Source organism: Nicotiana tomentosiformis, chromosome 4, assembly GCF_000390325.3.
Source record: "Nicotiana tomentosiformis chromosome 4, ASM39032v3, whole genome shotgun sequence".
In the NCBI taxonomy this organism is placed as follows: domain Eukaryota; kingdom Viridiplantae; phylum Streptophyta; class Magnoliopsida; order Solanales; family Solanaceae; genus Nicotiana; species Nicotiana tomentosiformis.
Window position 1 is genome coordinate 80,842,590 of NC_090815.1, and position 24,424 is coordinate 80,867,013.

General features: G+C 39.9%; 1 protein-coding gene across 1 annotated transcript; it reads right to left on the reverse strand.

Moving 5' to 3' along the window:
- Nucleotides 1–11,925: 11,925 nt before the first annotated feature.
- On the reverse strand, nucleotides 11,926–12,870 carry LOC138910018 (uncharacterized). The gene has a single exon (XM_070201237.1). The coding sequence runs from the start codon at nucleotides 12,868–12,870 to the stop codon at nucleotides 11,926–11,928; it is 945 nt and encodes a 314-aa protein (XP_070057338.1).
- Between the last annotated feature and the right edge of the window lie 11,554 nt (nucleotides 12,871–24,424).

Sequence of the window (24,424 nt, forward strand, 5' to 3'; positions counted from 1 at the left end):
GACAGGCGGGTAGAAGACGTCTTAGAGGTAGAGACCCAGCCGTTGCTATATTTGTTTTATGGTGTGTCGGAGGTCGCTACATCAGATGGTGTCGTTACAGGTACGACTTCGATTTAATATAAAGGAATAATTACCTTAACTTGATTCGGTTCTGAGTATCGAAACGAGTCCTCCTACTGTGCTCCACTTATGAGTGAGCTTCGTGATTCTATAATCTACTTATATGTTTACTCCTGTTGGGAGGTTCTATAGAGATAACTACGCCTATCATTCCATGTTGGTCACTAATAAAAGCTGTGAGGCTAAAGGTGGTATTCTGTTACCCATTTCAGTAAGTTTTGATGTAATTTTCGGTTAATTAATTACAAATTGTGAATTATATGCCCTACCTGCGTGGGGTTCATTAAGCGATATGATTTGGTGTAACCAAATTTATTTTTTTTAAAGAAGAAAATGGAAAGTTTTGATTGGCACGATGTGCATATTACTTGTGATTCGGAACTGAGGACGAGATCCTCACACTTTAATATAAATTGATATGTTTAAACCGGGGTACGAGCTGCGGTGGAAGTTATATAAGGATGAGATCCTTGTGAGCAAAATTCTTGTGTTTAAGATCTCCCTTGTGAAATTAAAGTTATACTATAGCCATAATAGGGAGTCATGCTTGTTAGGCCTAATTGAAAATTCTTGTATGAAATTCTCTATGCATACTTGCCAAATTCGTATTGTAATTATTGAGTTTTAACCTACGAGATAAGTGCCCGCCCAGATGGTGTTAAATGTGACTCGTTAATTCGGGTAAATAATTATGAGGTCTAGTTACCATCAGTTGAAGATTAGGGCATCTGATGTCCCTAAGACAACTTTTCCGACTCGGTATGGGCATTATGAATCCCTAGTAATAACATTTGGGCTTACCAGCGCCCCAGCAACACTTATGGATTTGATGAATCGGGAGTTCAAGCCCTATTTGGGTTCTTTTGTGGTTATATTCATTGATGATATCTTGATTTACTCCAGCAGTCGAGAGGAGCATGGGCAGCATCTTCGAAGTGTGCTTCAGACTTTGAAGAATAATCAGTTATATGCCAAATTTTCAAAATGTGAGTTTTGGTTAGACTCAGTTGCCTTTTTGGGGAATGTTGTATCGGCGGAAGGTATAAATGTGGATCCTAAGAAGATTGAGGGTGTTCAGAATTAGCCTAGACCTACTTCAGTTACAGAGATCCGGAGTTTCCTGGGTTTAGCAGGTTATTATCGTCGGTTCGTGGAAGGGTTTTCATCTATAGCAAGCCCATTGACCAGACTGACCCGGAAAGGTGTCCCGTTCAGAAGGTCAAACGAGTGTGAGGCGAGCTTCCATAGGCTCAAGACAGCTTTGACTACGGCACCGGTATTGGTGTTACCCACAGGTTCAGGATCTTATACAGTATATTATGACACATCTCGTATTGGTTTGGGTGCGGTATTGACGTAGGGTGTCGTGGTTATTGCATATGCTTCGCGGCAGCTGAAGGTCCATGAGAAGAATTACCATGTTCATGATCTAGAGCTGGCAGCCATTGTTCACGTGCTGAAGATTTGGAGGCACTATTTTTACGGCGTGCCATGTGATGTATTCACTGATCATCATAGCCAATAGTATCTGTTCAAACAAAAGATCTCAATTTGAAGCGGATAAAATGATTGGAGTTGATGAAAGACTATGATATCACCATTTTTGTATCACCCCGGAAAGGCCAATGTGGTGGCCGATGCTTTGAGTAGAAAGGCTGCGAGTATGGGCAGCCTTGCGTATAATCCGGTTGATGAGAGGACGTTAGCTACAGAGGTTCAGACTCTGGCTAATCAGTTTGTGAGGTTTGATGTTTCAGAACCCAGTCAAGTTCTAGCTTGCACAATCGCTCGGTCTTCTTTATATGAGCACATCTGAGAGCAACAATATAAAGATCCTCATTTACTCGTACTTAAGGACACGGTATGGCACGGTGATGCCAAATAGGTTGCTGTGGGGGAGGATGGAGTTCTGCGAATGCAGGGTCATATATGTGTGCCTAATGTGGATGAGCTTCGTGAATTAATTCTGGAAAAGGCCCACAATTCCAGGTATTCTATTCATCCAGGTGCCACCAAAATGTATCAAGATTTGCGGCAACATTATTAGTCGAGGAGAATGAAGAAGGATATAGTTGCACATGTAGCTCGGTACCTGAATTGTCAGCAAGTTAAGCACGAGCATCAGAGACCTGGTGGTTTGCTTCAGAAAATAGAAATTCCTGAGTGGAAGTGGGAGCGTATCACTATGGATTTTGTTGTTGGGCTCCCACGGACTCAGAGAAAATTTGACGCAGTTTGGGTCATTGTGGACAGGTTGACCAAGTCAGCGCATTTCATTCCAGTGGCAGTTACCCATTCTTCAGAGCGGTTAGCTAAAATTTACATTTGTGATATTGTCCGCCTTCACGGTGTGCCCATGTCTATCATTTCTGATCGAGGTACGCAGTTCACTTCGCACTTCTAGAGGGTAGTACAGCGTGAGTTGGGTACGCGGGTTGAGTTGAGCACAACATTCCATCCTCAGACGGACGGGGCAGTCCGAGCGTACTATTCAGATCTTGGAGGATATGCTCCGCGCTTGTGTCATAGACTTAGGAGGTTCTTGGGATTAGTTCTTGCCCCTCGTAGAGTTCTCCTACAACAACAGTTACCAGTCGAGAATTCAGATGGCTCCCTACGAGGCATTATATGGTAGGCGGTGTCGGTCGCCAGTTGGGTGGTTCGAGCCGGGAGAGGCTCGGTTGTTAGGCACAGACTTAGTACATGATGCCTTGGATAAGGTTAATATTACTCAGGATCGACTCTGCACAGCTCAGTCCAGGCAGAAGAATTATGCCGACCATAGAGTTTGTGATGTTGCATTCATGGTCGGAGAGAGAGTGTTACTTCAGGTATCACCCATGAAGGGTGTAATGAGGTTTGGAAAGAAGGGCAAGTTGAGCCCTATGTATATCGGACCTTTTGAGATTCTGGAGAGAGTGGGAGATGTGGCTTACAGGCTTGCGATGCCACCTAGTTTAGCTGTTGTTCATCTGGTATTCCATGTGTCCATGCTTCGAAAGTATCACGACGATCCGTCCCATGTGTTAGATTTCAACTCTATCCAGTTGGACAAGGATTTGACTTACGAGGAGGAGCCGGTGGCAATTCTAGCCCGGCAAGTTCGTCATTTGAGATCAAAGAGTTACCCTTTAGTTCGAGTACAGTGGAGAGGTCAACCTATTGAGGCATCTACTTGGGAGTTCGAGTCCGATATGCGGAGTAGATATCCCCACCTTTTCACCAGCCCAGGTACTTTTCTATGTCCGTTGAGGACGAACGCTTGTTTTAGAAGGGGGAGAATGTGATGACCCAAAAGGTCATCTTATGTTTTAGAACTCGAATCTGCGCTCTTAAGCATTACAAATCTCATTTTTTTACCCTCCTCGATTTGCGTGCGGAGTCCGGGCAGGTTTCTGGAAAGCTTTTATGTTAAAAATTGATGAAAATAAGAATTTATGCCTTAAAAAGTTTATTTTAGTTGACTTCGGTCAACATTTTTGATAAACTGGCCCGAATACGTGTTTTGATGGTCCAGGTGGGTCCGTATCGAATTATGGGACCTGAGCGTATGCCCGAAATCGAATTCGGAGGTCCCTAGCTTGAGTTATGAATTCTTGATGAAAATTAATTATTTTTAAGAATTGATTGATGTTTGGCATTGTTAGTGTTGGGTCCGTATTTTGGTTACGGAGCCCGGCACAGGTTCATTATGATATTTAAGACTTGTCTGTGAAATTTAGTGAGAAACGGAGTTGATTTGACGTGATTCGGACGTCCAGTTGAGAAAATAGAAATTTTAAAGTATTCTTGAGAATTTCATTTGATTTGGTGCTAAATTCGGAGTTCTAGGTGTTATTTTGGCGATTTGATCACGCGAGCAGGTCCGTATGATGTTTTTAGACTTTTGTGCATGTTTGGTTTGGAGCCCCGAGGGCTCGGGTGAGTTTCAGATAGGTCAAAGGATGTTTTGGACATGGGAAAAATCTGGTTTTCTGCAGATTCTGGTGTCTGGCATATCCTTCTTCGCGTTCGTAAAGATCCTCTCGCGAACGCGAAGAGTAAACTGGTGAGGCTGAGACTTCTTCTTCGCGAACGCAAAGGCCTGGTCACGAACGCGAAGTGATAGAGGATTTACCCTTCGCGAACGCGAACGCGAAGCACTTGGGAACCTGGGGGAGGGTTGGTCGTTCCTTCATCGCGAACGCAAGCAATGGCTCGCGAACGCGAAGTCTAGGGGGGAGTAACCATCGCAAACGCGAGCAGGGTCTCGCAAACGCGAAGGTTTGGCAACCAGTACCCTTCGCGAACGCGATAGTGGCCTCGCGAACGCGATGCACACTGTCGCCCAGTGCATAAAACAAAATCAAACACAGGTTTAAGTCATTTCTTCAACATTTTTCAAGAACCAAACGGGTAGAGGCGATTTTCAAGAGTTATTTTCTTCCCCAAAGTGTTGGTAAGTGATTCTAAACCATTTTCTTTCAATTACCCATTACATTTCTTGAATTATCAACCTAAAATCTAGAGTTTTCATGGTAGAATTAGGGGTTAGGATAGAAACTAGGAATTTCGGAAATTTGGGGATTTAGACCTCAATTTAAGGTCGGATTCCAAAACCAACTATATATTCGGGCTCGGGGGTAAATGGGTAAATGGAGTTTTGTCCGAACCTCGAGTTTTGACCAAGCGGGCCTGGGGTCGATTTTTCGACTCTTTGGAGGAAAATTTGGGAAATTTAATTTATGCAAAATAATTGATTTCTTTTGCAACATTTGAAATTATTGAGTCATTTTTGAATATATACTAGTGGTTTGGAGGTGAATTCTAAAGAAAAAGCTGTGATTGAGAATTAAGTGGCCTTCAGAGCGAGGTAAGTGTCGTGTCTAACTTTGCCTTGAGGGAATAGGTATTATGTATTTATTTGCTTCGTGTTTGGTTGTTAAATACGATGTATAGGTGAGGTGACGAGCATCTATGCGTCGTTGTCGAGTCATAGCATGCGAGTGAAATTCTATTTTTGTCTATTTTGTAGCCTTAAATTCTACTACCCATGCTTAGCGGGTTATTTGAAATGTTGGGTGACTTATATCTGGTTTTACTGAGATTTGGTAACTTTCGAATATTGATTCAAGGTTGAGGTTACATTGTGTTATTGGTTATGGGTAAATACTGATTTCTTTGTGATGCTCCTATCTATCCGTTGTTATTGATTCTGTGATTTGTAAGAAGGAGTGTAAAGCACGAAGGGTGATGACGTGCATGCATTATTTATATTGTGAGGAAGAGTGTAAAGCACGAAGGGTGATGTCGTGCATACATTATTTATATTGTGAGGAAGAGTGTAAATCACGAAGGGTGATGTCGTGTATATTATGAGATGTTTAATGCACGAAGGGTGATGCCGTGCCGTACTATTTATATATTTTGGTGAGGTTGAGAGTAAAAGCATGAAGGGTGATGCCATGCCGTTCTATTTATTTATTTGGCGAGGTTGAGAGTAAAAGCACGAAGGGTGATGCCGTGCAGTTTTCCTTTGCTGTTTTATTTGCTCAATTTGTTTAAGGATTTTCGGTTTAATTCTGTCTTTTCATTATTCTCACTCTTTATATTGTATTCCCCCACTGTATGTCCCCTTCACATTATTTATGTGTTATATCTTTATTTACTGTTGTTGCCACTAGCATGATTACACTGTTCAGGTTATATGTGGGTGTCTTGTCCTAGCCTCGTCACTACTTCGTCGAAGTTAGGCTCGGCACTTATCAGTATATGGGGTTGGTTGTACTGATGCTGCATTCTGCACTTTCTATGCAGATTTTGGTATAGGCTCAGGTTGATCGAGATTTTGCTATTGGTCCGCTATCCGGAGACTCAAGGTAGATCTATCGGCGTTCACAGACCTTAAAGTCCCCGTCTATCTTTTATGTCCTACTGTTTTCTTTCATTCAAACAGTTGTAATTCTTTCAGACTATTACTTGTAGTAAATTCTAGAATGCTCGTGAGTTGTGACTCCAGATCCGGGTGGTAGTAATTAATACAGTTTTATAATATTTCGCACTTATTATATTTTATCTTAGTTAATTATTATTATTTACTGAATGGAAATAAGGAATTGGTTTAATGGTTCTCTAACGTTGACTTGCCTAACAAGTGAAATATTAGGCGCCATCACGGTCCCGTCGGTGGGAAATTTTGGGTCGTGACATAAAAGGATTCTTGTGCTTGTCACATGATGGCATAATAGATGTGGTGTGTTGTGTGGGATTAGGATTTACATGTACAAGGTGATAGTTTAGTCTTGAAGAGAAGGTAACGAATGTTGGACAGCATGGTCATTTTCAGATATTTCATTGAATGTTATAACTGCTCGGTAATTCTTGAGAAGGGTGCATATTTCAGAAGGCGTGTTGTGTTTTGACTTACGGATGTTCATTGGTATTACAATACTCACCTGGTTGATAGACTGCTGATATTCAAATTATTGCTATGTGGCACGGAAGAATTATAAAAGTATTCCTCATGGGATTATCGTGAATGGAATATGTGTTAGTCATTCTAGTGCTGGAGTTAGGATCAGTTACGGTGATTCATGTGTTCGATGAATTTGGAGACTAGGAGTTCTCAGAAGTAAATTGTTTCGGGTTGCGGCCTATTTGAGGTGAGTATTTTATTTTAACTCAGTGGAGGCACTAGTTGCGTTAATTATTTGTGATAGCTACGCACTATAAGTGTGCATATATGTGAGATTTGAGCCAATGTGCGGGCATTGGGGCAGGTATTTATACTCGAAAGAATGCTTAGGCTATGATATGCCTAGAGTTGACTATTAAGCATAAAGTTATAACATTTCTCGTGTTCTTACCTTTGTTGAGAACTATCTGGGCTACACTTGAGGTTACAAAGAGGCCAATTCTCTGAATAAATGGGGTAGTTACTATTTCTGCGTTAAATTGCCGATTTGAAGTGTCATAGTAGACTTTGCACATGCTTACACTATGACGTGTTATTTATACCAGTCCTGGAGCATGAGAATCTTATTTCATTATCATATACAAGTGTACTTATTTAATTGCTCCTGTATGATATGCTTGAACTGGAAGCCTGTGACCATGCCGGGCGATTCATATTATTGGCACGTGAGTTGTCCGTGCCATGTGTGGGAATTTTATTTCTATGATAATTTGCCTGATTCATTAATTTCCTTCTTCTACAATTGTGCACATGTGCCTATGGTTATCCTCTTCACGAAATTTGAGGAGTTGGTTGTAACATTGTGGTTGTAGTGGTGCTTGTTGAAATTGCAATATGGTTCTCTTCCTTGAGACATCTCCCATATTTGGGTACACAGATTGCGCAGTGGTGGCTGGAGTTATATTAATGTGGTGTGTCTGTGGGATAGTTGTGTTTAATAATATGAGGTCATTGGACCTAGAATGGGTACTATCGGGTTTGATTACGGTATATTCAGGAGTATAATATTGAAAGTCAACTTAGGAAGTGATTATGGTTATAGTTGGGGCGAGAAAGCTCCATGAGTTGTTGATCTGATAAGGGGTCATGAGATTTTCGCGTGTTTCTTTCATTATCAGAAGTGTACGAAGGTTTTGGAACGAGGTTATGTTTGATATGAGGTTTAATATCAGTACCAGGTTGTTTTTGGAGTAGTTACTGTGATCGGGAATGGTGCTACGAGCATACAAGTGGTGTAGTATGTTATGTGATTGTATCCGTGGTTATGGTTATGGCTTGATGCAGCTTGTTCAGAATTATACAGTGTGTAAATGTGAAATTCGGGTCTTGTAAGAAATTCAGAATGTTGGGAATTGAATTCCAAGGGTTTTACAGACTAAGGTTAAAGTAATGATCTTCAAATGTGTTGTGTTGTCAGGCCTATATGGAATAGGGTGGCGTGGGATCACCCCCGGGTATGTGCGTGGTAAGGTGGAATAGTGATTCGATGGCTTGGAAATAACTCTTGGCATGTTCGAGGACGAACGTATGTTTAAGTGGGGAGAATATAACGACCCGACCGGTCGTTTTGGGCATTTATGCTCCTTTCTACTATTTGAAGTCTTGAATATCTTCATACGATGTATTATGACTTGTATGAATTGTCGGTTTGGGTTTTCAGTATTTCGGAGTTAGTTTGGAAGAATGAAACCTAAGGCTTAAAGCTTAGGTTAAAATAGTGACCGGATGCCGACTTATGTGTAAACGACCCCGGAATAGAATTTTGATGATTACAATAGCTCTGTATGGTGATTTTGGACTTAGGAGCATTTCCGAAAAATTATTTGAAAGCCCGTAGCTAAATTAGACTTTAAATGGCTAAAATAGAAATTTAAGTTTGACCAGGGAGTTGACTTTTTGATATCGGAGTCGGAATCCGATTCTGGAAATTGGAATAGGTCCATTATGTCATTTATGACTTGTTGCAAAATTTGAGGTCAATCGGACTTGATTCGATAGGTTTCGGCATTGAATGTAGAAGTTGGAATTTTTTAGTTTCATTAAGCTTGAATTGGGGCATGATTCGTAGTTTTAGCGTTGTTTAATGTGATTTGAGGCTTCGCCTAAGTTCGTATGATGTTTTAGGACTTGTTGCCATATTTAGTTGAGGTCCCGAGGGGCTCGGGTGAGTTTCGGGGTGGTTTCAGACCATTTCTAGGCCATTTTTAATTGCTGGTTTTTGTCTACAGAGGTGTGCACCGCGATCGTGAATATTTGATCGCGTTCGCGAAGAGCAAACAACAGTTTGGGGCCTTGTGAATCGCGATCGCGGAAGCTCTTTCGCGATCGCGTTGAATAAAATCTCTGCTGCACTGACCCGGCTTTGGAAGCTTATATCTCGCAATCTATAAAGAATTTGGAGATAATCCAAAAATGAAAGTTGTAGTCTTGATGTCTAGTTTTCAGAAAGTCAAACCATTTGGCATTTGGAGTTTTGTAGGAAAATCTATGACTATTAAACTAGAGGCTATCTGGAAGACTTGGGGAGTTTGTTCTTCGCGATCGTGAGTGGTTTACCGCGATTGCGAAGGGCAAATTTTGGGCTGAAATTTTTTGTGTTTCGCGATCGCGAAGCATTTTCCGCGATCGCGAAGAGAATGCCTGGACAGAAGCTATATTTTGAGGTTTCGGCCATTTTAACACATTTGGAGCTATGGAGCTCGAATTGAAGCGATTTTTGACGTGATTTTCACCATATGGATTGGGGTAAGTGATTCTAACTCAGTTTTGGTTAAATTATACGAATCTATTGTTGTTTTTATCAACATATTAGTCTTTTGGGTTGAAAATAGTAGAAAATTTCATAGACTTTAATTTGGAGATTTGAGGGTCGAGTTGATGTCGGAATTTGATAAAATTAGTATGGTTGGACTCGTGGTTGAATGGGCGTTCATATTTTGTAACTTTTATCGGGTTTCGAGCCGTGGGCCCTACGGGGTATTTTTGAGTTACTTTCGAATTTTTATTGAAAAATTAGTATTTTCTTGTGGAATTAATTATAATAATTGGTATTGACTGAATCGAATTAATTGTGGCTAGATTCGAGCCGTTCAGAAGTTGATACATGCAGAATGAGATTTCTGGAGCATTGTTTAGCTTGCTCGATATTGGATTCGTCTTGTTCGAGGTAAGTAACTCTTCTAATCTTGGAGGTGACGCACATGCTAGGTGATAGGCGTGTGGACGTACACTATAGAAATTATGACATAAATGGTTCCATGAAATTTTGTAGTCAAATAATCTTGGCATTTTCTATGTAGTTTTATGTGTTAAAGAAATTGAGCTGAGAATCATATTAAAAATCATGATGAGGCTATATGCCAGTATTATTGAGACCCACAGAGGTCATATTGTTATTTAATTATTTGTTTAAAATGAAATTTCCTACTCAATCATGTTCATTCATTTCATATCATCTTTCAGTCTCTGTTGTTATTTATTGATTCATCATATCATCATTTTGGGCTAGTTTCATGACATTGTGAGCCCGACAGACTGGAAAGATTGATGACTGAGTGAGGCCGATGGCCTGATTGTGAGGATAATTATGGGATCGGGCTGCACGCCACAACAGGCCATATTGACTTTATATACTTTATTATTATGGGATCGGACTGCATGCCGCAGCAGGCCAGATTGGCTTATTATAGCACGTGAGTTGTCCGTACGGATCCAGATATTGATACTATAGCATGTGAGTTGTCCGTGCAGATTATAGCGCTTGGGGTGAAGGAGCCCCTCCGGAGTCTGTACATACCCCAGTGAGCGCAGGTACCTACTGAGTGCGAGTGCCGAGTGCCGATTGCGAGTGTCGTGCGATTGGGAGGATTGAGTGACTGTGAGGACTGAGTGATGGGGAGGACAGAGTGAATTGATACTCTGAGAAGTATGCATATAGTTTTATCACTAAGATACATTGCATTGACATGCACCCATGACTTACAAACATAGAGATGTATTTTCCTCACGATGTACGGTATCACGTCATTCATGACTTTTCACACATATTGCCCTACGGGCATAGTGATGCATTTTTCCACTGGCCATCTGGAAAGAAAATAAAACATCTTATCATTGTTGAAAGAATTTTTGGGAAAAATTACTGTTTTCAAACTTATTCGTATTTTTGGCAACTTCAGTAAACGACTTGGGACTTTCACTGATAAACTTGAAAGGCAGAACTATTTTTTCAAAATAATGACTTAGGTGAGCATTTATTCCTTGGGTTACTTCTTTCATTACTTGTTTTATGTGGTTATGAACTGTTGTTGGTTATTGGAGTTGGACTCTGACCTTGGTACCAGCTCGTCACTACTTTCAACCAAAGGTTATGTTTGTTACTTATTGAGTACATGGGGTCGATTGTACTCATACTACACTTCTGCACCTTGCGTGCAGATGTTGGCTGTTGATGTTGCTGTGTTTGTCGGGAGCTGGATCTGAAGGTATACCTGCGTTTCGGTTGTAGCTGCCTCTTGTTCATGGTAGCCTTAGATTCATAGAACTCTGTTTATGTACTTTTCAAAGAGATGATTTATTTATTTCATACCAACTTTGTAAACTCTATTCTTAGAAGCTCACGATTTGTACTACCAGTTCTTGGGGAAATGTATTGGTTCTATATATTTTCTTTTAATTAATTGCCTTACTAAATTCATTAGAATTGGATAGTTGATAATTAGCTTACCTAGCGGGTTGGGTTAGGTGCCATCACGACTAGTCGGATTTTGGATCGTGACAATTCTAGTATTTAACAAGGGATTTCTTTTTTGAAATGAATGGATATGCTAATAATGAGAAAGATAAGGACATTTAGTAGAATTAGATACCATACACCTAAATAATATGATAACACAGTGTGAAATTGCAATTGTGGAACAGATTGTATACCTACTCTTCGCAGAGTTGGCGTACAAGTAGGAGAAAAGAAAACAAACTAATTTAAAAATTAGTTTTACCTAATGCATTTCATTTGAAGATTTGGTTATAGATTGGTACTAATGTGTATTGATTTTCTTCCCGTTGTAAAAGAGAAGATGAACAGTAATGACTACAATTTTTGACTTTTGTTTTATATCCCTTTACGTGTTTGAACCAAAGTGTTATTACTACCACCAGAAACCAACGTGTTCAAACGTATTTGAACGAGCACACATTGTATAAAACAATTACTAGAACTATATTTAATCAAAACGATCTAACACTATTTCATAAATCAAATAATACTAATTGATACTAATGACTAATGACTATGACTACATGATATTTATTCACTAGATACTACGAATAGACAAAAACAAAAATTAAATTACTCAATCATCTTTAATCACGGATCCATCACCGATCAAGTGGTCTATTTTCCCATCAGGGTGCTCAAAGAAATATGTCACATCCAAGTTGATGATGTCAAATTCATTGTCACAGACAAAATTAGCTTTAGGGCCTTTATTCTTTAAAGAAGCTTGATAAAGCTCAACTAAATGTCTCGGTGTACGACAAATATTTGCCCAATGCCTTTTTCCACCGCAACGATAACATTCAATTTCCGAACCATTTTGCCTTTGGCTTCTCATCTTTTCCTTTCCACTTTTGGTGGTTATTTTTCTTTGGGGTTGATTAACACTAGGAAAATTTCTTCCTTGTCCACGACCACGGCAACGACCACGAATAGGGCCACGACCTTTTCCACGCTTAGCATAATGGGAATACACCTCATCCACTTCAGGCAATGGTGTAGACCTAGTGGGTCGATTTTCGTGATTTCTCATGAGCAAGTCGTTGTTTCGTTCAACCACAAGGAGAAGAGAAATCAACTCAGAGTACTTCTTGAAACCGTTCTCTTTGTATTGTTGTTGCAGGACTATATTGGAGGCATGAAATATTGTGAATATTTTTTCAAGCATATCATAGTCAGTGATACTATCTCTACAGAGTTTCAATTTAGAAGTAATTCTGAACATCGCAGAATTGTATTCAGAAAGAGACTTAAAGTCTTGGAGCCTCAGATGAGCCCAATCATATCGTGCTTGTGGAAGAGTGACCAACTTTAAGTTGTCATATCTTTCCTTTAAGCCATTCCACAAAATAAATGGATATTTGACTGTAAAATATTCTATTTTCAATCCTTCATCAAGATGATGACGCGAGAAAATCAAGGCCTTAGCATAGTCTTGGGTAGATACTTTATTTTTATTTTTAATGACGTCTTCAAGACCCATTCCATCTAAATGGATTTCAGCATCCAACACCCATGACATATAGTTCTTGCCCGAAATTTTAAGGGCAACGAACTTTCTTTTCATAATATCAGTCATAATTAAAAGAGGAGGAAAAATTATACCTTAGTCTTCTCAAAGAGTTTTTTGAGACGGTAGAGTCTCGTGCTGATAACGTGAAATGAAATAATAAAATAAGAAGAATAATATTGCAGGGAAAAGAGAGAGAGAATTCTATTAATTTTTGGATGAATTACAATGGGGTTGTAGACAATAAATTGCGTCAGGAAAAATAATCGAGACTAAAAAATATTGCAATAATCGTAGTATTTGATTTCAAGTAATTTGAGTGTACAATCTCTATGAATCCTCTGATTCTTCTTTTCAACAGTAAATAAAAGAGCATTTGAGCTTAATCTTGAATTTTAATTTATTTTAGTCCAAGTGCTTGGGGCCTAATCTTGATCTTGACGTATTTTTAATGCAAGGGCTTGCAGCTTGTTCTTAAATCTTCGTCTTGATCTTTTAATCTTTAGAACACTTGAATGCTTGTAGCTTTTAGAGAAATCTGCAACGTTTGATCCACGAGCTCCCTCTTGCTTCTTGTTATAACTTCTGGTTCCTTTTTTGGATTATGAAGACCCCTATTTATAGTTGTGGGTGGGAAGAGTTATGATAAGAACAAACTCTTTCCGACCAATTAGATTGAAGAGTGACAAGGCCACATTTGATTGGCCAAAACATGTCACTTGCACATGTGGCGCGGTTTCATTGGCCTTTTAATTTGATTTGGCATACCTTGTCATTTTGACACGTGGCATGATCCTGTTGGCTCTTCCATTTGACTTGGTGTGCCACGTCATTTGACACGTTGTACCAAACTGGGCCTCTAGGAAGATGATATCTTGGGTTTAATGAAGTGGGCTCATCACTTTAGCCCAATGGATTAAGACTTATTTATTTAATCCATATATGTTGAACTTATATAACTAATCCAATTATATTAGCCCAATAAATTTATTTGAACTAATATATCTTGAATTTTAAAATATAGTCCAAATTATTTTATGGATTTAATTCCACTAAAATATATGCCTACAAATGCCTCCTACTTCAAGACTTGTCGAGGTGGACTAGTCGAGCTTTGAAGACGAGACTTGAAGTATATAAAAAGCAATTATTACACTTCACTGGATTGACTTCTTATAAATACTCAGTTGACCTTCTCACGTGTAGTTGTAACTTTAAGAAGAATGGAACTTAAAACAGAAGTGAGCTTTCTTTGAAATTTCACGTGACCGACTCACTAATGAATCTTAATGTTAGCTTTCTTTGATCAACTGTGTAATATTGACAAAGATAAGACTCCCAATACACATAGGACATTTCTTTGGTATTATACTAGGACTCTTACAAATCCTACTAGAAGTTAAAAGCTATGGTAGATATTACTTGGATAATAGTTTGACCAACTCAAAATGGGTTGGGAAAACTTTTCACCGCCTCTAAAAAATCGAATCCCTCCGAGTCCGGCTATTGCATTTATCCCACATCGATGAATAAGTCTTTTGACTTTCACCATCCATATAAATTGTAGGCTCTTAATTCTTTTAGTGTCAATTTTTGCGTTTGCAAACCGCTTTGAGTCTATTTTTGTGAATTTAGAAGCATTAACATAAAGATAATTTCTTCTTCTTTTCTTGTGCTTTTCTTCTTTTGTTGTCTTTTTTTTTTCTTTTTGTAGGTCAAGATCTTTAAAAGTTCACAGTGAAGACCTTTAAAATTTGCGGCAGAAATCCATAAAACTCCGCTATAAAGACCTTTAAAATTTGTGGCGAGGACCCATAAAAGTTCGCGTAAAGATCCTTAAAAGCTCGTGGTCAAGACCTCTAAAAGTTTACGGTGAAGACCTTTAAAATTTGCGGCGGAAACTCATAAAAGTTCGCGATGAAGACCTTTAAAATTTATGGCGAAGACCCATAAAAGTTCGCGATGAAGACCTTTAAAATTTGTGGCGAAGACCCTTAAAAGCTCGTGGTCAAGATCTCTAAAAGTCCATAGTGAAGACCTTTAAAAGTTTGCGGTTGAGACCTTTAAAAGTTTGCGATGAATACCTTTAAAATTTGTGGCGAAGACCCATAAAAGTTCACGATTAAGACCTTTAAAATTTGTGGCAAAGACCCTTAAAAGCTCGTGGTCAAGATCTCTAAAAGTCCATAGTGAAAACCTTTAAAAGTTTGTGGTTGAGACCTTTAAAAGCACGCGATGAAGACTTTTAAAAATTCGTGGTAGAAATCTTTAAAAGTCGGCAGTAGGGACTCTTTAGAGTTCATCACGAACACCTTCACAAGCACTTTTAAAAGTTTGAAATATACGCCTTTTAAAAGTTCGGAACGAAAACCTTAAAAACTCGAATGCCATTAAAAATTCGAGACGAACACCTTTAAAAGTTCGCAATGAAAACCTTTAAAATTTCGAATGCCTTTAAAAAGTTCGAGACGAACACCTTTAAAAGTTCGCACCGAAAACTTTTAAAACTTCAAATGCCTTTAAAAGTTTGAGGCGAACAACTTTAAAAGTCCGCAATGAAAAACATAAAAAAAGCACCTTCAGAATTGTCCCAGACTATATTTTAAAACCAACTTTATATTGTACCACACTGGCAATTTTAGATTTATGCAGTCTCATCAAAATATTCGTATCTTGGTGTAGAAACGTCAAAATTATGAACCGTTTAATTTCTTCGAAACTAGACTTCAAAATCTAAAACATGTCCAAAACGTGGGATTTAATACCTTAAGGATAGTTTCAGATAATATTTTGAAGTCAACTTAAAATTCCGACACGGTGACGATTTCAAACTTGCGCGATTTCACCAAAGCTTTTATATCTTGATGTAAGAACATCGAAATCATGAACTGTTTGATTTTATGAAAACAAGACTTCAAAATCTAAAATATTTCCAAAATGTAAGATTTAATACCTTAAGGATAGTTTCATATAGTATTTCGAAATCAACATCAGATTTTAATATACCGGCAATTTCGAATTAGCGCGACTCCGCCAAAACTTTTATGTTTTGGTATGGAAGCCTCGGGATCACAAGACGTTTTCCTTGCTATCAATCGAAATTCAAGAGCTCCATTCTCACAAATATCTTGGGTTCAAGTCTCACTGAATTTGAAATATTATGCCCAGGAATCTTTCTTCTTATATTTGTGTTCCCTTTAGACGCCTCTCTTTTCTTCCATTTCTTTTTTTTTAGGGCAGTGAGCAGATATGAAGACCAACAAACTTGAAGGTTATGCGAATATGAAGACATAGCGAATCTCTAGAATTCAATGCAAATAATTTGTAGCCTCATAAAAGACTGTCATCATTTCATTGAAGACACCAATTTACCATAGCGGCTTGCCCCCTTTGAATCAAATGGGATCCAAAGTTTAACAGAAGAATGGTATCTCAGCTCGATTTTCCAGTGCTGATTGAATGGATTACATTCTATCGTACTTCATTCGAACAACGATTGGGGCACTATGTATTTTTTGAACTCATGCGACTGAACTCAGAATGAAACTCTAAGCTGCCTACGTACCTCGGTGAAGAGGATCAAGTCATACCGTAGTTCAGAATGGGTAATTTTTTTATTTTTTTATTTTTATTTTTTATGTCCTAACTTTTGCCTAGGCCGCCTCTTTCGAGGTTTTCAACCTAGCGGACTTTTTTTTTATGTCCTAACTTTTGCCTAGGCCGCCCCTTTTGAGGTTTTAAACCTAGCGGAATTTATTTTTTGGGTGGGTCGTACGTAGTTTAGACTCATGCGGGCCAGGAGTGTAGGAACATGCAGTTTAGGATCATGCGTCAAAGAGCGTTGCAATTTCAAGGATAATACTTCTTCAAAAACTTGCCATTGATAGGGCCGATTCTCATGCCATCTGCATCAACTAGCTTGTAAGCCCCACTTGAATAAGCTTCTTGTACGACATATGGCCCATCCCATTTTGAAGTGAACTTTCCTACAGGTTTATGGGAAGTAATTATGGGTCTTCGTACGACAAGGACTTGATCTCCTACTTGAAAGGATCTCGGGCGAACTCTTTTATTGAAGGCGCGAGACAATCGAGCTTGATATCATTCAAGACTCTATTGAGCTTCCAACCTCTTCTCATCAAGAGCTTCCAACCTCTTCTCATCAAGAGCTTCCAACTTTGCTAATCGAAGTCGAGCATTTTCTTCATCAGTGATCCCTTCTTGAATAGTCAGTCGTAATGAAGGTATTTGACGCTCGAGTGGCAAGACAACTTCGACTCCATAAACGAGCGAATAAGGAGTTGCTTGTGTTGGCGTGTAGTGAGTTGTCCTCTATGCCCACAGAGCTTCTTCCATACGGTCATTCCAATCTCGTTTGGATTTGGAGATGACTTTTTTTAACAAGTTGCATAGAGTTTTGTTGAATGCCTCAGCTAGACCATTGGTGGCAGCATTGTACATCGAAGAGTTACGTTGCTTGAAGCCAAAGAGATCACAAATCTTGTTCATCAACCTATTATCGAATGGCTTTCCATTATCTGTTATTATGTAACGAGGAATGACAAAGCGATAGGTTATGTTTACTCGGATGAAACTTGCAACATTTTCCTTCTTCACCTCCTTAATAGCAACAGCTTCAGCCCATTTTGAGAAGTAGTCAGTTGCAACCAAGATGTATAGGTGCCCACCAGAGGACTTTGGCAGTGGTCCAACAACATCCAATCCCCAAGTGTCAAACGACCAAGATGCAACAGTCGGGTGCAACACTTCAGGAGGTTGATGAATAAAATTTGCATGGAATTGACAGGCCTTGCATCTTCGAGCGTAGTCCAAGCAATCTTTTACCATCGTTGTCCAATAATATCCCATCTTTTTTATATGGAAGTGAAGCTTTGGTCCAGACTGGTGTGATCCACATACCCCAGAATGTGCCTCTTGCAAAGCTTGGAGTGCTTCTTCTTCCCCTAAGCATCGCAAGAGTACTCCCTCGAATGACCTTCTGTGTAGAGTATCTTTGTAGTAAAGGAAGTGAGGTGCACGACGACGAATTTCAGTCCTTCTCCTCGGATTTTCTGGAAGTATCCCATAGCATAAGTAGTCGATAATGGGTTGTCTCCATTCTTCTTTCTCAACTTCAGAAACATCGACAAGATGCTTGTGTTCATTTCCTTCACCTTCAACCCCATTTGGCGGCGGTACTACCCATTTTTGGCAGACAGTAACTTGCGCTTGATCATGCAGGGATAACGATAAAGCTAGGGCAGCTAAAGTATCAACCTTCTTGTTTTATTTCCTTGGCACATGTTGAATAGTCACGTCACCGACCCACCCCATTAATTTTTTAGCGTAATCATGATATGGGCGTAGTTCAGGCTTCTTGACCTCATAACTACCTAAAAGTTGATTGACCACTAACTGGGAGTCACCAAAGACTTGCAATTGCAATTACTTCATATCAACAGCCATTTCAACCCCAAGTATTAATGCTTGATACTCAGCAACATTGTTGGAACAGAGTTGTGTCAAGGTGAAGAAGTAGGGCAAGACTTCACCTTGGGAAGTGACAAATACTACGCCAGCTCTTCCACGATGCGCAGCACCATCAAAGTACATCTTCCATGGAGGTTGAACTTCAACGACCATTGCGTCCTCATCAGGTAGTTTGTTAGTTAGCTCCCAATCATCAGGTATCGGATGATCTGCCAAGAAGTCTACCAATGCTTGTCCTTTTACATCCTTTTGAGGGATGTACAAAATCTCGAATTGTTGAAATTAGAGGTACCATCTCGCTAGTCGATCACTAAGAATAGGTTTTGACATCACGAACTTGATGGGATTTGCCTTAGAAGCAAGACGGACAACATGATCTTGAAAGTAGTGCTTCAATTTTTGAATTGAGAAGACTATCGCCAAACACAACTTTTCAATTGGCGAATAATTCAGCTCATTTGGTGTCATCATCCTGCTCAAGTAGTAAAGGGAGTTTTATTTCCCTTCACTATTTTCTTGGGCCAACAGTGCTCCAACAGACCTTTCTTGTGCTGAAATGTATAGTATTAGCGACTTTCCAAGTATAGGGGCTGCTAAAATCGGAGGCTTCATCAAGTAGGATTTAATGCTCTCAAAGGCATTTCTACACGCTTGGTCCCATTTGAAAGGGACACCTTTCTTCATAAGGCGACTGAATGGTTGGCACCTCCTAGCTAGGTTTGAGATGAATCTCCTAAGGTACGCTAGCTTTCCTTGTAGACTTTTCAATTCGTGAATATCCCGAGGTTCAGCCATTTTAAAGATTGCATCTACTTTGGCTTGATCAATTTCTATCCCTCGATGTCGGACAATGAAACCAAGGAACTTTTCGGAAGCAACTCCAAAGGCGCATTTCAATGGATTCATCCTAAGTTGGTACCTCCGGAGCAACTCAAACACCATTCTCAATTCTTTCAAGTGGTTGCCCCTCTTTCTTGATTTTACCACCAAGTCGTCCACATAGCATTCGACATTTTTGTGGAGAAGGTCGTCAAAACTATTCTACATAGCCCTTTGATAAGTAGCACCGGCATTCTTCAAGCTAAAAGGCATTACCCTGTAGCAATAAATACCCTTGGGGGTGCAGAATGTAGTAATCTCTTCATCTTTTAGTGCCACGCGAATTTGGTTATAGCCTAACGAACCATCCATAAATGACATTGCCTCATACCCAGTAGTAGCATCGATCATCAGCTCTGGAATAGGAAGCGGGAATTCATCTTTGGGACACGCATTGTTGAGATCCCTGAAGTCGACGCATACTAGAATCTGGCCATTCTTCTTCCTTACAGGGATAATACTTGAAACCCATGTTGGGTATTTAACTTCCCGAATAAATCTACCTTTAGTGAGTTTGTTAACTTTGGTTTCAATCAAGGGGACCAAGTCTGGCCTAAAGCACCTTTGAGCTTGCTTAATAGGACGAGCACTATTCTTGACCACATGGTGATGGACTGCTACTTTAGGGTCTAATCCAGGCATTTCTTTGTAACTCTAAGCAAAGACATCCCTAAACTCCTTGAGTAACTAAATATAAGTGCTTTCTTCATCAACTTCTAGTAAAGCACTTAGGTAGGTGGGTCTTGGTTCTTCATCAGTGCCAAGGTTAACTTCTTTTAAGGCATCAATCGTTGCCTTCACCCCTTCTTCAAGTTCCAGGGGAGCATCTTTCGCATCTTCATCTTCTTGAGGGTCCCCATCGTTGAAGGATATGTGATAACACAATGAAACATTGTCCAATTTCTCGTCATCCTCCATTAGAGATAAAACACCATGCTCGCCTTGTGCAGTAACATGATACAAAAAACCCATACTTTCTTCGTATTCATCACGTTCTTTAGTGTAGACCACAGTATATAGCTTTACCTTCAGTACTTCTTTGCATGAAACCACAAGTTTTGTTTGTCGCCTTATTCTAGAAGGAACCAAACTTGGAAATCCTTAGAGATCTTTTGGATTTTGGGCGAAGCGGGTGTTCTTATGCTTTGAAAATTTCTCAGGAATTTGTTCCTCTTCTTTAATAGACCCAATCTCTCAAACACGGAAGTCCTCACAGTTGATTTTCCAAGTCAATCAAAGACAGAAGGCTTGTTAGAAGCGGCAGATTCATCTTCTACAGTGATATAATTGCTGCTCGCCCTTCTTATGGAGATGCGCACTGGTGACGGTTGCTTGTATCCCAAACCTTCACGTGGTTGCCTCGTTGCATCTTCTGATGGGAGCTTCCCTAACTTTGACGGCTCATTGGGATTGTATCCAGCTTTTGCAAATAGCCTGTAAGCATTATGATCAAAACCTTCATCTGTTCGCTTTGTAGGGAGTGCTACATTCTGCAAATGATTTTGGGATACAAACCCTGCAAGTGGCTTTGAGGACAACTTTACTGCCTCAATTCATTTTATAGGAAGAGTTAACTCCTTTAGCATGTTAGTTTGGAGATTAGATGATTCGCCTTCATCTTTCTTTCTTTTAGGGACATATTGGAGTGCATGACTTACTTTCTTGCCATAAGACACAATATCCCCTCTATGAGATTTATTCGCATTGGGTTGTACCTCCTCAGTAACAGCTTTGGCTCTACCAGCAATCACCTCAGCTCTTTTAGTTGTGGGCTCGTCATTCTTGCTTTTCATGCCATCATTAGCTTTTAGCTCCTTCACAATACGGTTCTTCAAGTAGAACTTTGTATCGGCGAAGTGTGACTCACCCTCGTTGAATGGCTCATCATCAACAACTATCTTCTTTTCAACTTCACCCTCGTAATACTTCAAAAATTGATGGTAGGTAGATGGAACCACTTTATTCTCATGTATCCAAGGCCTTCCGAGCAAGACGTTGTATGAATTCTTTGCATCGATCACATGCAGCCATGCACTTAATTGCATATCTTCAATGGTGATTCCCAACCTGATCGCACCTATGGCTCTTTGCCCCCCTTGGTTGAATCCTTGGATCATCACATGACTTTCCGAGAGTTCGTTTATGGGAATACCAAGTTCTTTCACAGTGCAAATTGGCAAGATGTTCACTGAGGATCCTCCATCAATCAAAATTCAATTTTCCCTTTCATCACACATATAGCCAACCAGGTACAACGGGCGGTTATGAAGAGTGTCACATAGTAGAAGCTCGTCATTTGTGAACGTGACTTTTTCCTCACAAGCATTAACTTCTTGAGGAGTGGACTAAATGAGCTTTTCCGAAGATGGTGCCAACGGTAGGTCATCACTCTTTTCTCCCCCTTTGTTAGCATGGAAACAGGAGGCATCAATACCCCCACGGGAAATCTTCGTGCGGAACCAACTTGGTAAAAACTCCTCCAAGGTCACTGGATGTCGTGGCTTTTGAGGGTGGTGCACCTCCACTTTTGCTTTCTTTAAGTGCTTAACTGGATTCTATCTCCTTGATCATTTTACCATCACTTTCCTTGTTGGTTGTTCTACTGATTCTTTTCGTGGACTCCTTCTATGGTGCCTACGATGAGTCACCAACTTCCAACCTTCATCATCATCAGATTGATTGACTTCAGCTTTATCGTTCTCCGGTAATTTTTCATCTTTACTTTCTTTAAAACCACATAATTCATCCGGAATGAATGAGCCAAAGGTGATAGAGACTTGGTTTGCGCTTGCTTTCTCATCTTCAAGCACGATCTTCTTCTAGCGAGCCAAGCCCATAACTTTGTCCTTGAAGACAAAGCACTTCTCCAGAGATTAACTCACAAGTCGATGATATTTGCAATAATTCAGGTCATTTATTTTCCCAGCTTCATTTGGTCGCTTCATCTCCAGAAGCTCAATGAGATTTAACTCAAGGAGTTCTTCAATAATAGCTGGCACATCAGAATCCAGAAATGGGTACTCTTTCTCTTGCATTTCTTTTAGAGTCAACTTTCCACTTAGCTTATCTTGAAAAGAAGTGGATTTCATACTCTGCTTCTTGCTCACTTTCGTCGTGAACTTTACAGGTGATGTGTTGATATTCATAGCTTCTTTGCTTTCAGACTTGGGTATGAACTTTCCCCACTTCCTATCTTTTTTTTTGTCGTTCCCTTTGCGAGGTTCATAGATGGGCAGCCTTTCATTTCCAGCAGAGGCCATGCTCAATTCCATGTCATGGGCTTGAGTTGCAAGTTCTTCAAACGTGCTAGGCTTGATACCTTGCAAGATATAGTGCAATCCCCAATGCATGCGTTGGATACACATCTTTATGCCAGAAGCTTCACTAAGCCTGTCTTTACAGTTGAGGCTTGCATTCCTCCAACGATTGATAAAGTCAATAACTAGTTCACCCTTTCATTGACAAGTATTTGTAAGTTCTATCATACTCATAGTACGTCTCGTGCTATAAAAGCGATTGAGGAATTCTTGCTCTAGTTGATCCCAGCCATCAACAGATCCAGCCTCGAGGTCCGTATACCAATCAAAAACATTTCCTTTTAATGAGCGGACAAACTACTTGACGAGGTAATCTCCACAAGTCCCAACATTGTTGCATGTCTCAACGAAGTGCACCACATGTTGCTTTGGATTTCTTTTGCCATCAAACTGTTGAAATTTTGGAGGTTGATAGCCAGCAGGCATCTTCAACATATCAATCCTTGAAGTGTACGGCTTTGCGTAGGTAAAGGAGGACCTAGAAGCGACTTCATATTTATTTTTTATAGTCCCTTCAATGAACTCTTTTAGTTGATTGATTGGAATCATCCCTTCCGAAGAGACTAGAATTTCCTTAGTGGATGCAACTTGTCGTGGGGGAGGATCAATCTCTTGAACTTCTGGGAGTTTGCCAGGTGCATGGGTGGATTCTTCTTCCATCAAGATTCCTACCCTATCTGTTAGCTTGTCGATTCTAGCATCTTGATTTTGCATGCACTTGGTCAAGCCAGCGATTGCTTCCGTCAAGTTCGCCAACTGCTCTTCCACAGATGAAGTGTTTGTCATTATAGCTTGCATGATTGTTGTAGATGATGTGGAGTAGCATGGATTGTCACACAGATTGATTCTCGAATGGCTCACGCTACGCAGTGTAAGTAGGGAGGATCCATCACTTGAAGCATCATCATCTTCCTTTACAGCCGAGTTCTTGGATCCGGAGAGGTCAAGCAGAGCAAGAGTTTTCTTGATATTTTCAGCAACATCGCTTCCTCCTTCGGGTACGTTTGTGGAAGATCTTGTTCCTTTTGAGGATGAAGATCCGAAAACAGGGGTTGATGCGGACGACACTTGGGGTGCTTGTTGTCCTAACGAGCTTGCTTTGCTCCTCGTAACTGATTCAAATATTCCAAAGGTAACATCGAAGATGCTTTCCACATCAGCGTAGAACCTAGAATTAGCAGCCTTGGTGGAAGTTGAACTGGAGTTGATTTTCTTTGAAGCCATTTCAATGTTCTTGAACTTTGATGATTTGAAAAGTTGAGATGAGAGGTAGAGATTGTCCCACTGGGCATGCCAGAATTTGTAGACAATAAATTGCGTCAGGAAAAATAATCGAGACTGAAAAATATTGCAATAATCGTAATATTTGATTTCAAGTAATTTGAGTGTACAATCTCTATGAATCCTCTGATTCTTCTTTTCAACAGTAAATAAAAGAGCCTTTGAGCTTAATCTTGAATTTTAATTTATTTTAATTCAAGTGCTTGAGGCCTAATCTTGATCTTGACGTATTTTTAATCCAAGGGCTTGCAGCTTGTTCTTGAATCTTCGTCTTGATCTTTTAATCCTTAGAACACTTGAATGCTTGTAGCTTTTAGAGAAATCTGCAGCGTTTGATCCACGAGCTCCCTCTTGCTTATTTTTATAACTTCTGGCCCCTTTTTTGGATTATGAAAACCCCTATTTATAATTGTGGGAGGGAAGAGTTATGATAAGAACAAACTCTTTCCGACCAATCAGATTGAAGAGTGACAAAGCCGCATTTGATTGGCCAAAACATGTCACTTGCACATGTGGCGCGATTTTATTGGCCTTTTAATTTGACTTGGCATACCTTGTCATTTTGACACATGGCATGATCCTGTTGGCTCTTCCATTTG